General features: G+C 30.7%; 2 protein-coding genes across 5 annotated transcripts in view; one reads left to right on the top strand and one right to left on the bottom strand.

Annotated features, from left to right (window-relative positions):
• Positions 1-3,403: 3,403 nt before the first annotated feature.
• Positions 3,404-16,035, bottom strand: stas (Transmembrane protein stas). Of its 4 annotated transcripts, XM_070646079.1 has the most exons (5): positions 9,922-10,063; positions 9,339-9,512; positions 8,077-8,350; positions 7,884-8,012; positions 3,404-6,311 (listed from the first exon to the last, which is right to left on the bottom strand). In XM_070646079.1, exons 2-5 carry the CDS (start codon positions 9,364-9,366, stop codon positions 5,804-5,806), a joined length of 939 nt encoding a protein of 312 aa, XP_070502180.1. In that variant the 5' UTR covers positions 9,367-9,512; positions 9,922-10,063; the 3' UTR covers positions 3,404-5,803. The 4 variants fall into 4 exon arrangements, with proteins under 4 accessions (XP_070502180.1, XP_070502181.1, XP_070502182.1 ...); XM_070646080.1 differs by lacking the exons at positions 9,339-9,512; positions 9,922-10,063 and adding an exon at positions 16,001-16,035; XM_070646081.1 differs by lacking the exon at positions 9,339-9,512 and having other exon boundaries at positions 9,922-10,065.
• Positions 13,263-17,768, top strand: part of LOC139094866 (monocarboxylate transporter 14) — a 35,727-nt gene continuing 31,221 nt past the window's right edge. The window contains exon 1 of the mRNA XM_070646075.1: positions 13,263-13,616. The gene's annotated coding sequence lies outside the window, so the exon portion shown is untranslated. The remainder of the gene's footprint in view (positions 13,617-17,768) is intronic.

The following is a 17,768-nucleotide window of genomic DNA, read 5'->3' as shown; positions in this document are numbered from 1 at the left end:
AAACAAAACTTCTATTTCCTATCTTCAACTTTATTACTATTCTTGGTGTGATCTTATTACAGTTTCATCATCACTGTCAGTTTCTGTATTCGACCTTACATCTTCCAAAGTTTTAGTACTAGAATATTTTAATACAACTTGAATGATCATATAAGTCCACAAGATGTGTAATGTAAGAAGGAACACATTTAATAAAGTGATAATGTAGTAAACTGGAAAAAATTTGTGATATTTTGGACACTCAAAAATTAAATTGTAAATGATTCTCGAAAAAATCCCTAATCGTGTAATAATCCACACAAATACAAATACAACAAAGATAATTGAGAAATGTTTGCCATATTTTGTGTATTTCAATGCTTTTCCTCCTTCCAGAATAACATCAGCAGTATCATGAACCAAAATAATCAATGATCCACCACGAAGGTAATTAAGTATCCAACTGAACAATATTAATCCAATTGTGAGGATGTGATGAATAAACATTTGCCAAAAATCTTTCCGTTGAGTTTCGTAGAAGTGCAAAAATGTCTGTGATGTGTAGAAAGCTAGTGTGATATTGTAATACCACCTCAGGCCATTGTCAAGTGACTACAATCAATAAATTATGTTGACAAAATTAATCAATTGCTAAAAGTGAAAATTCTCCGGTCATTAAACTTACATGTCTTGGATAATCACGAAATGTGTCAATAAAGTTCCACATCCATGTTGTATTCCACAGTATTGATAGACCAAATATGAAGTTTGAACTGTAAAACAAAAAGCGCCAACAATTCTCACCAAATTTGTCAAGTGAAGTTGGTCGATCATGTGCTCTTCTCTTTCTCCACCACCTCTCAATTTCTCTTTTCGATAAATCAGTATGCTTCATCAAATTAACTAGTTCCTATTAAATGACATTTATTGAAGTATTGTTCTAAATTCAAATGAATCTAATTAAGTACCATATCTGTTGGTAGCATTTGATATTTTCTATACATCTTCTCAAGCACAGCATTTTCAAATGGAGCTTTTACTTTTTTAGAATTAACTTGAAGAATGTAACCTAGCGGTGTGAAGAAATATCTGAAAACAAATAGAGATGATCTTGTAAAGTCCAAAGAAGCGTTTCTATTACAGATAACTAATCTATGTATCTAACTTAATGGAAAACGATCTCATTGCAGTGATAGCAATCGCCAATGGTATTGACCACAACAAATCATTGTAATTTCTGTAAGTGATTCCATCTCTGAAGCCAGGCTCGACATCTTTCCATGTTGTATTTTCAGGAAACCAAAACTGTTATTAATATGTGATAATTGATGTTAATTAACAAGATTATAATTGCTATTGCAGCTATAACAATTGATTTATAACTATAAATTCTCACTTTCTCATTCCAAAAGATTTCTAAAACTTGCTCCATGAGAAAAATATTAATTTTTAACTCTTTGCTAATTCACGATTAATAATCAACTATGGACCTAGATTAAGCGAATGACTCTTTTATTAATTATACCTGGTTGTAATATTAACACGATTTTTCTGTAGTTTAGTGATATTGGAACTTAATTAATTGTTGTAATTTGGTTGATTTAAGAAGGAAACTGCTGACAAGTAACAATATTTTTACAGACTTCTTATTATGTAAATGACAATCAATTAAGGGCTATGTTGACGTGTATGCAGAACTGTTTTGGAAAAAGCTGATTCGAGTCTACTCTATTCTGTATAAAATCCGAATTGACTTCGATCTCTTTAATTAATTTATATTCTTGAAATTACAAAATATACGCAAAATATGTCAAGGATGAGTAAGAATAAGTAGCACTTAATCAAAAATACAAAATCATTTATTTACACAAGATAATTCCTCACAGCTATAAACAAACAAACATACAGCATAAAAAATCATAAAATTTCAAATCCAATTTTGAAGCATTTTGTCGCAACTTCATTGGCAGTATGTAGAACATCTAGAAACTTTTCACGCTCTTCAGATTTCCTTGTGTCATTTTCATCAGAAAATGTATAAGCCATAAGTCGATAATATGATCGTACATATCCAATTTTAAGTCTCTCTTCAGCCGCACATTCCCAAATGTCTTCATTACGATAAAGTTCATTTTGATAAATTAAATCAAATGCTTCTGTTTTGAGATTTAAAATATCCTCATTAATATAATCTGGACATTTAATACTCGACGTATCACTCAATTCAAAATTTACATTAAAATCACGATCAATGACCTCCTTCTCACGTAGTAAATTCACCAAACAAAAACGATTTGATTCTTTTTCATAGCCAGCAAATGATGTCGTAAATTTACGATTAAAATCATCATGTAGCCATCGTGGATAGCACAAATAGTCGAATAGCTTTAAAATCTCATTTGTAATTGATCTCATTTCATTGTGATTTCCTATTTCTTCCTCATTATACATAAAGTTTTTTACTAGAACATCAGTTACATTGTTACGATTGATTAATTGACGGAAGCATTCTTTGTATGTCGTAATGTCATCGACAGATTCTTCGGGTAATTTTAAATGTGATTTAATGGCACTTTCTATGACAATTTTCTTAACTTTTGTTATAAGATTATTACAATAGGATGAACTTGGAGTCGGGCCAATTTTAAGTGACACATTCAACAGCTGATTTTGATTTAAATAATTTGCAATACAACCGCGTGTTATCATCGTTAGACCTTTCCCATTCACATTATGTGATGTGAGATAGACAATAATGAATGCAATTATTAATTTCATCGCACAAATGAAATTCTCGCACTGAACTGAAGAGAAAGTTGTGAATTTGATGGATTTTAAGATGGAAAATTTCTTGAGTAATGATTGATTTGTGAGAGATATTCAGGAGATGGGAACTTGGAGAGAATTATAATCAATTTTTATAATCAATTTATAGCATTTGGCTTATTTGACTCGGTTAAGACTGAGATTCGATGAAAATTCAGTTGATTTGGATTGCTGCATTTTTGACGCTTAATTCAAAGCTTTGTGCAATTTTCGGATATCTGCATTGGTCCAATAAAACGATAAAAACTGTGCCATGAGCAAGCTGAATAGAGAAGATGGCTTAAGTGTGCTTGGTGACGCGTTCTCTAACAACCTCCGTTGGTTCAGTGGGTGAAAGCACTTGACATGCAATTAAGAGGTCGTGGGTTCGAATCTATCTCGAGTTATGTTTAGTGGTAGTAAGATTCTGAACATAATTGACCAATACAATGTAACTATCCACAATTTGTTTGTCGCGAATCATACAAACCAATTTGGGATGACTAAAACTGTGAAAAAGCACTCATATCCGACTCTACATTCTCTGAGATGGAACTCGGGTATTTAGGGTCAATTTTCAATCATCTATTCATACATACATCAAAATATCACTTCCAGATTTACCTTTATATTTGCATAATAACATTTTTCTTTATTAATATCACACATTTTCATCTTTTTTATATTCTCATTTAATTTATACTACATACAAAGGACTTTTGATCTTAATAACTACAATCTGTTTATTACATCATGACATCTTTAGCATTTTACATCCTTAAAAATCCTCACAAACATCCAATTTTTATTATAATTTGTTTAAAATATTAATTTTTATATCGTAACATTCATATAATATTACACATACAAATATAGCTGCACCAATTCGTAGAAATTAATTTTTATATCATACAATTTCGATGTTTTCGTCATATTTGTGTCTAAAAATTTTGGTCAATAAAAATTTGTTGGTGAGCATTAGAATTCCTTTAATAAAATTTTTGCTTTTTTGAAAAATTTGAAAGATTTTTGGAATTAGAACTTGCAAGCCTAAGATAGCTTTCTTTTGTCAGTAAATCAGTTTTATAGCTGCATAAAGTGCAATGGCACAAAGGAATATCAACATTTTGAATATAGAATATGAGCTTCACGTTTTAAATAGCATCATTACACATTCAAAGGTTTGTTCACTTAACGCAGCGAAAAATTTATGACAAAAATATTTTGACATTTTTAAGCTATAAGTTCTGACTCATGTTTACTCGGAAGTCATCACTTGGCTTGCAAAAGCCAAACAGATGTGGATGTTTTCTAGGAATAACCCCTTGTCACTCAACTATTTAGCCAATAATCGTGATACGATGAAGATTGATGAGTTGTTTACTAGCTCGAATTTGACACATTTTTGCTCTATTTAACTGTGTCATGAGCAAGGCTTGAGCAAATCTCGGAAACTTTCAAAAATCGCAAAATTTTCTAACATGATTTTTGAACTTCTTTTGTAAATTGTTAAGCTGATGATCAGCTGTACCAGAAATTTTAAAAATCCAGACAGCAATTGTGGTGATTTTTAGGAGTTTCCACGTCTTGGTATTGTTGAATTTTTGGCAACAGTTTGAATAGTTTTGCAAACAACTTAACATCACTATAGTCCAATTCCAAAAATCTTATCAAACTATTCAAAACTTTATATATATCCCGATTCAAACTAATTTATAGTAAAAAAAATCAATCGAGGAAATTTTTTTGTCTTAATTAACTAAATTTTTGGTACTTTTCATTACAAGCTTTTTATTGTGGTTTTGTGGATCGATCTTTTGATATTCTTGCATTTTAAACCATTTTTGGCTAGACTAGGATGGCCAAATTTTATCCTGAACTATTTATTGGTAACAATTTTAACAGGAAATAAGTGAAAAAATCTTGAAACTCTTGTGAGGTTCCACAATTTACAGCATTTTTACCAAAAAATCTCACCACAATTATTTGTTTGTTTGCTTTTTCAATAATCTTAAATTGAACTTCAAATCTTAAATTAAAGATAAAAATTTGTAATATAATTCTTAAATTTTCATGAGATTTCCTTCTGCTATATAACCTATGAAAGTAGGACAATAAACTATAAATTACTTGTTTTAAGCTTTTTACCATAAATAATATTTTTTTCCTATCATGTCATTGTGGTTTTTCTATGGGATTTTCGTTTATATCTCACATTTTTTTTGTTGAATTTGGAATAATGATTAAATTTATTAATATAATTTTTGTGGCCTGGGAATTTGATTTTTGTGGATTAAAAGCAGGGCTTGAAGTTGACTTTTAAATAGAAGATTTGAGTCGACTTCGAATTCTGGTTTTGAAACTACGTGAAGAAATTTTGTGGGAATTTAGGAAACAGACATGAAGCCTGCTCAACTGTATAGATTGAGTATAGTAATAACCAAGTTGACTCATGTTAGATTTCTCACTGTCTGTTAGAATCCAAAAATCACTTTTCTTCCACTTCCTTTGTGTCCATAACAAAAGCTCTTCAATTTCTATCCACCAAAAATCAGATTCCCATTATGTCCTTACTTCAATTTCTGATAATTTGTTTAATATCATTTTCTTTTCTTGATATCTTATTTTCAATGGCATTTTCTTCGCACTTTAGTTTGCCTCTCATGTGAATTAATCAGCATGTCAGTTTAGTTATCAAAAAAAAACATATAATTAGATCTTAATCAGTTTTGACTAGCAATAATGCAGTATAGTTGTTAATACAAGGAATTGTGTTATTCCAATCAGATTATTTACCAAGATTTTATGATAATACTTTTTTAATTTAATGTATTTTACTCTAGATTTCATCCCACAAGCCAATTAATCCACATGAGAGTCCTTACATGACATTTTAATGAATACTGAATATTGCAAATGTTATTGATCAGTAGTTTATTCTTTAATGTTACATTCTATCCTACCCCCATTGTTGTATCTTCATTTTAAAGCGCATTTACAGTTGTTTTACATTTCTTACTTACTCGACTTTTGATTTAAAGTATTTCTTGAAGAATACTGGCGCCAGTGCAAGCACTGAGAAAACAAAAAGCATCAAAATTGAATTCCATGAGAATGCAAGTGATGAATTAGTCATTTTATATAAAGTCTTCCCAGCTTCAATGGCGATAAATGATGGCGGTGCAACTCCAGCAAATGTTCCAGCAACAAATGGAAATAGTGGCACACCAATAACCGGAGCTACAAGATTAATGAACCAATTTGGTAGCAGTGGTGTCATTCTTAAAAATAGAATGTAACTAAGCATATCGTCTTTATGATTTTGTACTTGATGACTCCATTGTTCGGCACGTTTTGGAAAATAATGTTTGACAAGTCGTCGACCCAGCAGCAATGATAACAGATAACAAAGTGTTGCACCAAGTGCCGAACATGCACATATCAGCATCAAAGCGATTGGAAATTTAAAGAGAAATCCGAGTAAGATTGAGAGAAAGAGACTCCCAGGTATAGCGAATGTTTGTAAACTAAAAATAAATAAAAATGAAATAAAAAGTGAGTTTTATTATGCATGCACAATACGTCATAGTTAATAATACAAAAGTGTTCCATTTAGGCAATTAGATGAGGTCGAATCGATTGTAATGAGAGGCGACTGTAAAATATTGTTTGTTATGGGCTTATATGTGGTCATTTGCACGTATCGTTGTCATGTTAGGATGATTTTCAGAATTTTTGTGTTCTTGTACAAAAAAATTGGGATTTTTCGGTAATTTTTAATCTGGGTGAATCCCGGATTTGATATAATTTACGAATTCTTATTGTCCACTCCTATCAATGGGGTCGATCACTTGTTTCGTAACGCGAAAAATAGAATTTCCCCATTAGAAGCCTTTACCTGTTGTAAAAGTGCTACTTATTAAGTGAACGACCCCAAAATATTGAGAGAACGTGTAGACTCAATATAAAAATGCAGATACAGCATTTTTTTTTGAAGAATGTAGGGCTTGCTCCGTATAGCTTATCAAAATATTTATAATTATTTCCACTCAAGACACGTTTTAAGACTTTTATCCTTGGAATGGAATTATCACTGTTATCGGAAATATTACGTTTTATGCAAGTACACGCTTAATGGCTAATTTGTAAGTTTTGACGAAATTTTAAAATTCACAATGATATTCGTTATTTATTAATAATTTTTCAACTGACCCAAGTGACACAATGCGGTAAACCGCATTTTTCGCTGTAAAAATGGGTCGAATGAATCTGTCATGTTGCTATCAAGGCATTTTGTGTTCTACCGCTAATACGGCGACGTAGCATGCTGTATTATTCCGATAAGGATAAAATCGAATTAAATATTCATCATCTGAGCTAATCTGGGTGTCTTGGTTGCCAACTCTGTCACAAGACTAATATTGTGTTTATATCTTGGAAATTCCAAGAAGTTTCCACTTCATTGTGTTCAATACACTAACGAAGCAACTTGCTAATTAACAGTTCCATTCTAAGATTATAATTGACTTTTTGAAGCTATTTAAATAAAAATCTCCAAATATTATTTTCTACCTCTCGTGCATCAACAATTATCGATTAATTTATTTAAAGAACGTGTCTTTTACCACTTAACATTACAATGTACACACTTGATACAGTTAACACTCGAAAATCATGATGAGTATCTTAGCAGTTCATATACTTTATAAAGAACAGTTTGGAATAATTCATAAATACATATTTAATAACTCAAAATTCACCGAGATGAAGCATCTTAATTTATGTAAACAGAAGATTTACGAATGAGGAATAACGATCAGGTGATACAGATGACGAAACATGAACAGCGGTTCAAGGTTATAGTAAACATTTCGCGCCATTCGCATAGAAACATGTTTTAAGGTATTTACGTAAATCTTCGTATACGAAGAGCATGACATTAAATTTGAATTGTATGAAATTAATTTGGAAAATCCCCAAATTTTACAGTCGGGCAATAGCACTTTTTGTACACATTCGCGAATATTCTTAATGCCTCATTATTTACTCAAATATTTATATTTCACACTTTTGTCAGTAATATAAAATTATTTACTTACAACAGATAAAGCAGGCAGATTCCAGTCATGACCTCAAAGTAGAATTGATCTTTGTACCTATCCAATACTTTTCCAAGCTGTTTTGCGTCGTCTATATTAAGTGGAATTTTTAAATTTGCTCTCTCAGACCTAAAATAGACACAAAACGAGGATTATTAGTCATCATGAATATTCATTCCAGATTATCACTTACTCATCCAATCGCGGGAAATTCTTATATATGTAAAACATCGCAAGAAGTGCTGTCACAAAGATCGTTGCTAATATCATCAACGATTTACGTGTTTCAAGCTCCTCCTCATCAACAATCACTTCCTTTTGCGATGATTTTATTTGTCCATTCGATATTGTTCCATTTTGATGATATTTTTGGGGTTTTGCTGTCTCGGTTACATTATTATTATTATTGGCGAAATTCTCCAATTTATCATTTAAATTATCACACGTCATTTCGACTCGAGATTTGTCTGCGGAATGAGTTAAAAATTGAAAAAAAAAAAAATTACTTCTTCCTATAAAGTTTCGCAAAAAATTTCTTTGTTGTGCTTTTTTTTTCCTTAGTTGTTGTTGGAATTTTTTTACGTCTCGTGAGTATATCGTACGATCATGCTCTCATAGACTAAATTCTGATAGGCTGTACATTTTCATATTATTATAAAGCGGGAAACGTGTTTTTAAAGTAATACGTAGTTTCCAGCTAAATTTTGTACAATGCCACTTAACTTGATGAGCTTATTGAACATAAAGTTTGGCATTGTAGTTGCTCAGGTAGCCATCCTATAGTTGTTTTATCTATGATTGTTCATATTAGCGTTTTATTGCGTTCGGAAATTGAGGAAATGCTCACAATGTCTAAGAGGAATGATAATATCGATGACAATGTGCTTATTACCATTTTGGAATCGATTAAACTTTTGATTGGATGTTTCGAGAATAGAGTTTAGTCACAGCGTCTGTTTGTGGTCTGACGCACATTGGAAATAAAACTTGTTTATGCTGATAATTTGATATTTTTAGTAATTTATACTAAGACTGAATTTAGGGCCGTTCAATTATTGCATAATGCCACCCACTCCTTCCCCTCCATGCACTAGATCTGCTGGGTAGGTAGGTAGAAATGAGAATTTAGCTCAAAATAGAAGGTTCATAAAATTTGCCTCAAAAGAAGTGCTTCAAAGCATACCAACTCACATATGAGCAAGCGCGAGTTCAAATCTCATCAATAATTGAAGATCTACACTACATTACTCCAATCCAATGAGCAATCCCACTTCATATGACAAATATATCATTACAAAATCATCTAATTCCCATCAATCAAATCCTATTACGCATTAAAATACGCTCTATTCACAAATCGATTGACAGTAACTTCCCCAACAACGATTTCACATCGTATGACGATAATGCTAATATTGTCTTACGAAATTTTATCTCATTTTCATTTTTTCTTACCTATTCTATTATTAAGCTCACAGTCCATAATATACAAAATTGTATCGTATATGTTTCGTGTAAGTAAAAGTGTGATAAAGATCTATTTTATCACTTAGTGATACGATAGTAAAGCAGACACAAAGCAAGTTCTCTCTTTGTCTGTTGTATCATACGCAAGAAGCTGGGTTATTCCTTTGTTAGTTTCCAAGCAACACAAATAAAAAAAAATCACTCAATTAGTCTCTTTAACTGTGGTTTGTTGTTATGTTATGTTGTATCATTAATAATAATCACAGATTGCAATTCACTTTCTTTACTATTTCCTTTCGTCTATACTTCGCAAAAAAATAGTAAAATTATCATACGGTTTTGTTTGGGTTGAATAATAATCAATAGACTTTATGCTGTTTACACAAAATACCGTAATCCAAAAATGATTTTTTGTTTATTTTAAATTATGTTAATGCATAACATGAAAAAAAGATCACAAGATCGCAATTATAACGTCATTGAGCTAAAAACTCAAGGCTATTTTAATTTTTTAGAAGCGAAAAAAACTTAGATTACGTGGTTTTTTTGGATAATTTACTATTTTTGATACCTTCTCACAATTTCTTATCCACTACGACTTAGATTATGATTGAATTAAGGCTAAGATATGCTATTAATCTTAATTAAATTATGTTATTTTAATTTTTTTATCGATAAAACTTCGTCTTGTCTTGCCTAATTCGAAGACTATAATGAAAAATTCGAATGTGAGTGGTGCAGGGTTCGTCTGAATGTGCTTGTGTTGTTATATCCACACAGCTGAATTCGTTCGGTGTTCAGTCGACGGCCCTGAGCATTATGTAGTTTCGAAATCAGCTGTTACAATGTGAGTAGCATGTCTAAATAAGGTGAATTCTTCTTCCTACTACTTTGTGCCAGATTAACGAACTTTTTCAGGTGGAATGAAATTTAAATTGACAATTTTAAGAGTTTAACATTATTTAAAAATATTGAAACTTGTAGAATTCTCAATAATCCACTAAACCACATCCAGTTCGCCTCAAAACCACAAAAATTCTACAATTATTATGTCATAAAATGCATCTTCTTTACCAAAAAACATGACAAATATCCAGGCTGAGAAACTAGGCGGTATCGGCGGTATTTATATGAAATACCGCGGTATTTGGCGGTATTTCGCGGTATTTTGCGGTATTTCGCGGTATCGCATTTATAAGGTTTTATCTTTTTAATATGGGAAAACCGAGATGGAAAATAGTGTTTTCCGGTAGTTTTCCACCCTGGTAAAAGAAAATTTATACGTAAATAGTCATTCCCGAGAGTTTTGAACCCTAATATTGAATAGTTGAAGCGAAACTTTGCTTTTTTGAGGGGTTTTCACACTAATTTTGGAAAACTGAAAGGAAATTATAGTTTTTCAAATGTTTTTCGCCTTAACATGAAAAAATTGAGGCAAAATTCGACTTTTCCGAGAAATTTTTACCATAATATAGGAAAATTGTGGAAAAACTTGGCTTTTCCGAGTGTTTTTTGACATAATATTGAAAAATTGAAACAAAATTTTGATTTTCCAATAGTTTTTCATCATAATATAGGAAAATTGAGGCAAATTTGGACTTTTCCAAGAGATTTTCACCACAATATAGCAAAATTGAGGTAAAACTAGGCTTTATTGAGAGTTTTTCGACATAATACAGGAAAATTTGGATTTTTTAAAGAATTTTTACCAAAAAAATTGGAAAATTATGTTAAAACTTTTCTTTTTTGAGTGTTTTTCGACATAATATTGAAAAATTTAGACAAAATTTGGATTTTCCGAAGAATTTTTACCATAATATAGGAAAATTGAGGCAATGTTCGACTTTTCCGAGGAATTTTTATCATATTATACAAAAATTAAGGCAAAGTTTGACTTTTTAAAGAAATTTTCATTATAATTTAGGAAAATTGGGACAAAATTCGACTATTCCGAGAGATTTTTATCCAAAAATAAGAAATATGAGGAAAAATTCGACTTTTCCGAGTTTTATTCACTTAGGATTGAGCAAACTAAGGTGAAATTAGACTTTTTCCAAAGTGAAAATAGAATTTTCACAATTTTCTATTTAAGTGTTTGAGTTATAAATGATCGGCGGTATTTATATGAAATACCGCGGTATTTCGCGGTATTTATATGGAATACCGCGGTATTTTGCGGTATTTAGCGGTATTTATATGGAATACCGCGGTATTTTGCGGTATTTAGCGGTATTTGTATGAATACCGCGGTATTACCGCGGAGTTTCTCAGCCTGGACAAATATAAATTTACATACATAATGTAAATAAAAACTTTATACAGCTGAGCATTTTGCATTAATATTAGTGCAACAAATACAATCACAATACTCAGCTATCAAGTCGTGACATACAAATACAAGTGAAGATGAGAACGTTATTGTTTATATTGTTTAATACACTCAACGTCAAATTAAGATTATGTGTTTATTTACGTTCAATGATTGACTGACTGACTGACTGACTGACTGACTTTTGTTGCGTTATCAAGAACTTTTACGATAAGAGAATGTCAATGGAATTAGATTTGAAATTACTTGTAAATTGATAAAATATTGAAGGTAGGAAAATCCATTTACGAAACAATTGTGAAACAAATAGGGGAATCAGAACAAGAGGTTCGATGGCTTAAAAGCCGTTGATATTTTTTGAGCTAATAAATTGAACACGTGCTGATATTTTTCTGCCTGTTGTAGATGAATTGCTAGATATGTTGGATTTTAAAATCGCTAGATTATTCGATGGATTGGAATAATAGCTACTGTGACTTTCTAGGGACTGTGATCATGAGAAATATTGCAAATTTTGAAATAGAACGTGGATTTTTGGATGAAAAGTAGGTTTGGAGACTAACCCGAATAACATAAGTCGGTAAATCGATCCGAATTCGGCACCAGGTCGGCGTGACTTTGGTATGGCACCTGATGTTAACCAAGTCAGAGTAATGCTGGTCTGTTGTCAGATTTATGATTCATTAACCAATTTGAGCTATTCGGGTATTTGCCTTAGAGTGCCTTTCAAAATTTCAGAATGCCTACTTGTTAATATAGCAAATATATTGAAATTACAAAGCATTTCTGTAAGTACCAGCATTAGTTCTGTCATCCAATACTAGTAAGAATTGAACCTTTAAAATACTATAATGTACCAAATACAATACAATATTGGAGTTACAATCTAAATGTAGGCAGCAACTCCTTCAAAACCGTTTCACATTAATTACGCATCATTTTATTAAATTCTGTATTCGGTATCAAGTATATAGACACAAATACACACACGTGCATACAGAATCTCTATTCCCCTTACTGTGCGTTAAGTGACTGTTTATTGTCTAAAAAAGTCCGTTGGAATCGTAAAAAATTTGATTTTATTACACAATTTTTTGTAATAAAATGTAGATGGAGGGGTTGTTGAGTTACTTTATGGAATATACAATGTCTGGAATAATAATTTAGATTCGGAATATGAGAATGTAACTTGAAGATATCTCAAACAATTACTAAACAAAGAAACTTGTGATTTTGAATTAGTATGCAAGTCACAGTGAGAGTTTAACAAATATTTGGGACAATACAAAAATCCATTAAAATATCAACAAAGTAGCTAAAACCACTCAAAAAAGTCCCTGCAAACTCTATTAATGCATCCACTACATCATATCAACATCCATAGCATTTTCACGAGAGGATAGGTCAGTACGAAAATAATCAAAATACACACATTGTCAATAACCCATTGTGTCTTTCTTACTAGCTTCACTTGTACATAACATATCCTGTGTATGTGTGGGTACGAAAAAAAAAGCATCAGCTGGTTCCAAACAATATTTTTTTCACAATTCTTCATTTACTCTTGACTTTTCAGTGAATCAAGTTGTGTACGGTGAAGCTTTAATAATTTTTTCGTTTCGTTTACAGACTATAAAATCGTGTGGATTCTCACTGAATCTTAGTTCATACCTTTATTAAGACACTTCTAATTTTGCTATTAAATTTTTCTAATTTTTTGAGTGAAAAAAAAAGTTTTTTTAATTTTGTGACAAAAAAAGTGAAAAAAATTAAGAAAAATGGAAAATTTTGATTAGTGAATTAAAAATGGGTTTTTACATGAAGCTTCAGGATGCAGATGACTAGAATTTAAACAAAGAAAAATATTAAAGTCACAAAGAAACAGCGAGACAAGACAAAAAAAAAAGATTTCTTTTTGGAGCCACGTTGGACTCTGTGTAAGTTTAATTAACTTTCAAAAATTCGTGAAACTTTCTATTGGAAAAAAAAATTTTAATTTTTTTAATGAAAAAGGAAATGTTAAAAATTGTGAATTTAATTCAATAATCAAAGTCAGTTTCAAGGATGATTCTTTGTATTTAGTTCAACTTTTTCATTCCGATAAGACAGAAAAATTTCCCAGCTGAAAAAATTATTGATTTTCTACCAAGCATATTTCGTATGTTTTTCCTGTTCTTCTCTACTTTTTTGATGGCTTTAAGCAATGTGTGTGCACTTCGGAATTCTCTGGAATGAATCATGTTTGAACGTGTTTGAATTTATGACTTTTTATATAATAAGAATTTTCCCTTTTGAGAATGGAGGATTTAGTTTGAGTAAGAAGAGATTTTGAAAGTTTTTGATCAATTTTGAGGGTATTTAGGTTGTTTCCCCTGTTTTTGGAGAAATATCTTCAATTTGCTTTGGATTTTTAGATTCCAAAAATGTCATTTTTTGTGTTACTTAATGTATGACCGCCCCTTATGTGTCCTACCCAAATCTTGTCAGTATGCATTCTAATAAGAATTCCAAAATACAAATCAAGACAAAGTCTAAGCCTAGTTTTTAAATTTTTCACTTCCAAGTGTCCAATCCTCAGCCATTCAATATGTATCATTGTTATTCTGTTTTGCAAAAAAAAGATAATTTTTTCAGTCTTTCTTATGAGTTCATTCACGGTTCGTTTGCTTTCATAAAACAACGTGAAAACGTTGTTGCTTCAGTGATTTGATCCCGAGTGGCACAATGCGGCAACCTCATTTTTCGCAACAAAAATAGGTCAAAATTGATTTTGTCAGCGCAGCTTCGCGTCTTTCCTTTGATAAGGTGACGGAGCATTGCCCTAACGAGCACGATTTGCTGTTCGGGTTAAGTAAACTTTTTTCTATCCAACTGATAAATTAGACTGATAGTTTTGATGAACTAATTTTTGTTTTGACGATGAATGGAGGTTTTTGTTCATTTGTCTGATTGACAGTATTTGGATATTTCTAATTGAATGTTGTTTGATATTAGATTAGGGAATTGTAATTTAAATCGATTTGTGGCTTTAAGTGTTCTTTAAATGCTTTAGCTTTGAGTTTAGGGGTCGTTCGACTATTACGTTTAGCAGTTTCAAAGTCTCATTCTTTCGGTCGATACCATTTATGTCTAATGCACCATATTAGCATTCAGAATTAAATGTCTAAAGTCAGATCCATAAAACACTAAACAAACAAATTCAATTTCCGCCCAAGCCCTAAAGCAAATCCAATTTTATGACATTTCAATACCCAACCGCATCCCCGATCCTAAATCCAATTTTACAACATTGTAATAAAATTCCATAATCCCATCCGAAAGTTAGTCACCAAATAAAATTTTACGACCTAAAAAGTAGCGAAAAATCAATAAACGCCTCAAATTACATTACGATTCACACATTACAGTTGCATAAGAACTGTGAAAAATAAAATGTAATTTCCTATGTAACTGACTGAGTGAGAGGAAAAAAAATGGAAGTAAAATGAAAATGTTATTTTTTCACGGTCATGGGGAAGATAAGGAAGAACAAGTTTTTGCTCTTTCACAGATTCGCTCGTCATCGTTTCGACGATATTGATTTGTTTTGACCTAGGTCTGATTTTTCTTTGCAAAATATATATATCCTCAATGTTGTTCGGTTGTTTGCCTCATCTTTTCGTTTTTATTTTCTTGTGAATGCATAAAATATCAACTTTTACTAGTCGGGTATGGTGGTGAAGATGAGCGAAAGTTAATGGTGATGATTTCCTGACTTATACAGTCGTGAGCAAAGATACTTTTTGGTCTAGATCCATTTAGATCTGAATTCGCGACGAGATTCTCAATTCCACTAATTCAAAACTTCCAATTAGTACTATTATCAAAATTTTCCTTAAATGACAAACAAACCATCAAAATTATACATCCATCAATAACTAACAGTATTTGCGTCAGCCTTCCGGAGTCAAAAAATGAAAACATTTTACTAAATCCAGCGCTCATGTCAAAATTAATGCTAAAAAGTATAAATTTAGTGGAACAGATTGGATCATTTTACTTTATAATACAATTTCAGCCATATGTTTTCAATTTTCATCAACTATTGGATTTATAAATTCTCATTTAAGAGGAAAATAACAAGAAAAGGCAAAAAAATTTAAATTTTATGTGCTTGCTTTTGAGTCTCGACTTCCCAATTTACTTTTTCTCGCTATTTTAATGAAATTTTCTCACTTTGAATCTTCCTTTAAGTAATCAGATTTCCTTTAATTTATTTCTTTCTTTCACATCGCGTAATTTATGGATAATGTTTGTTTAATTAATTTATTTTTGCACTTACAGATCATGATGAAATTTGATTTTTAATGAAGTTTTTGTGATGAATTTGATGCTTATTTGTATGCTATTGAGTTTAATGGCCTTAAATAATTAGTTTTTTAACTGTTGTTTAACTTAATTACACTACTTTTATTACTTTTTAGTCACTATAATTTAATCAAAACAAACGAAAAAAAAATTTCAACGCTCACTGAACAAATTTTTTCCTGTTGAATGAAAATTTTGAATTTAAAATTTCCGTTGAAAATGTTTTTAGCAGAATATGCTTGTTAGTTAGTGCTTATTTGTAGTAAAAGTGTAGGTATGAAGATTTCTAGATGGTCTAGGACTTTATAAAATTATTATTCACATTTCGTGTCATATATTTTTTTGAAAAAAAAAAAAAAAAAAAATTCCACACTGAACAATTTTTTAAAGCGATAATTTCAAGAACTAAAAATCCGTTAGAAACCAAACAATATTATTTCAGAACAGAAAATAATGAATTATTGTCAAATTATCATGCTTTATATCTGTCTATATTTATTTCCATTACGTACTTAGAATCTTAGCATTTTTATTGCCCATTTAGGCACAGTAATGAGTCTATTATGACAATATCTTCCACAATATAAATCAATGACCTAACTCACTATCTCACATCACGTGCTGATAATTTTATTACACATTTCATTTCCATTTTCTACAATAAGCCTTGATATTAAATGCTGCATTAGTTTAAATTGTTTATTAAATGTTGGAAAAATTGTATACTTATTAATTATGAACAGGAATAATTAAAAATTCTCCTGCAGAGAGCGAATACATTGTTCTATATTTAACTGTAAATGTTACTATGTGTAACTATGATTCAACAATGACTTTCAATTGTAACGAGACGAAAATGAGATAAAAATGAAAATTACTTATATGAAATTTCACGGAATCGTGAATGTTTAATTAGCGATTGAGAATATTGCACGAATCTCCCGCAGTTGTTATTAAAGTTTGATGATTCAGTAACAATTAAATTAATTAATCATGATTATTACGCTGATGTTTTGCAGATTTAATTGTGTCAATTAATAATTTCTAGAAAATTAGGTAAACGGAAAGTTTTTAGAGCAAGAAATTTGGCATTTTTGGCGGGAATTTTTTTTTTTTATTTCTCACCTGAAATGTTTGTTGAACATTTTTGAACTAATTATATAGCAGACATTGATTTGAAATAGCTGATAAGCTAAATTGTTAGTGAGCAAAGCATAATTTGTGCTAATTGTTATGTAATTAAGAGACAAAAACAATTTATTTTGCATTGAACAATTCTTTGAACAAAACTTTTATTGCTATTCTAATTGAGTCAACTCAGACAACAAAAGAAACTTAATTTGACTGCATTTTCATAGTGACTAAAATATTATTATTGATAACAAAATTCAGACATAGAACGAATCGTAAGATAAGCATTCGGTCGAGTTTGTATTAGATCAAAGAAATGTTTCCTTTGTTTTAGATTAATATTGTACATAATTTGTTCATTATCAAACTATTGTGTGCCTTCATAAAAATAGAACATTGTGTGTTTATTTATTTTGCTTTGTTCTGTTTATTGTGACTAAAAATGACCGTCAATGAACTGTTTCAGAGATTTTTTTGGGGAAAACAGTTGAGGCATGAATGTGATGAATATTATTAGCAAAATAATGATATCGTCATTTTCATCGGAACTGAGATAGTGACTTTACGTTTAATTGTGATTTCATCGGGACTTGGATACACTCTTAGATAAA

Source organism: Chironomus tepperi, unplaced genomic scaffold, assembly GCF_022539635.2.
Source record: "Chironomus tepperi strain 1889 unplaced genomic scaffold, CSIRO-AGI_Ctep_v1 contig_359, whole genome shotgun sequence".
NCBI classification, from domain to species: Eukaryota; Metazoa; Arthropoda; class Insecta; order Diptera; family Chironomidae; genus Chironomus; species Chironomus tepperi.
This window is presented reverse-complemented; position numbering and strand designations above follow the sequence as displayed.

Excerpts from the sequence above, each read along its gene's own strand:
- stas (XM_070646079.1), bottom strand. The coding sequence starts at position 9,366 with ATGGACTGTGAGCTTAATAATAGAATAG. Across the intron at positions 8,351-9,338 it reads TGAGCTTAATAATAGAATAG|ACAAATCTCGAGTCGAAATG; the intron begins GTAAGAAAAAAT and ends CTCATTCCGCAG. Across the intron at positions 6,312-7,883 it reads ATCTGCCTGCTTTATCTGTT|TTTACAAACATTCGCTATAC; the intron begins GTAAGTAAATAA and ends ATTTATTTTTAG.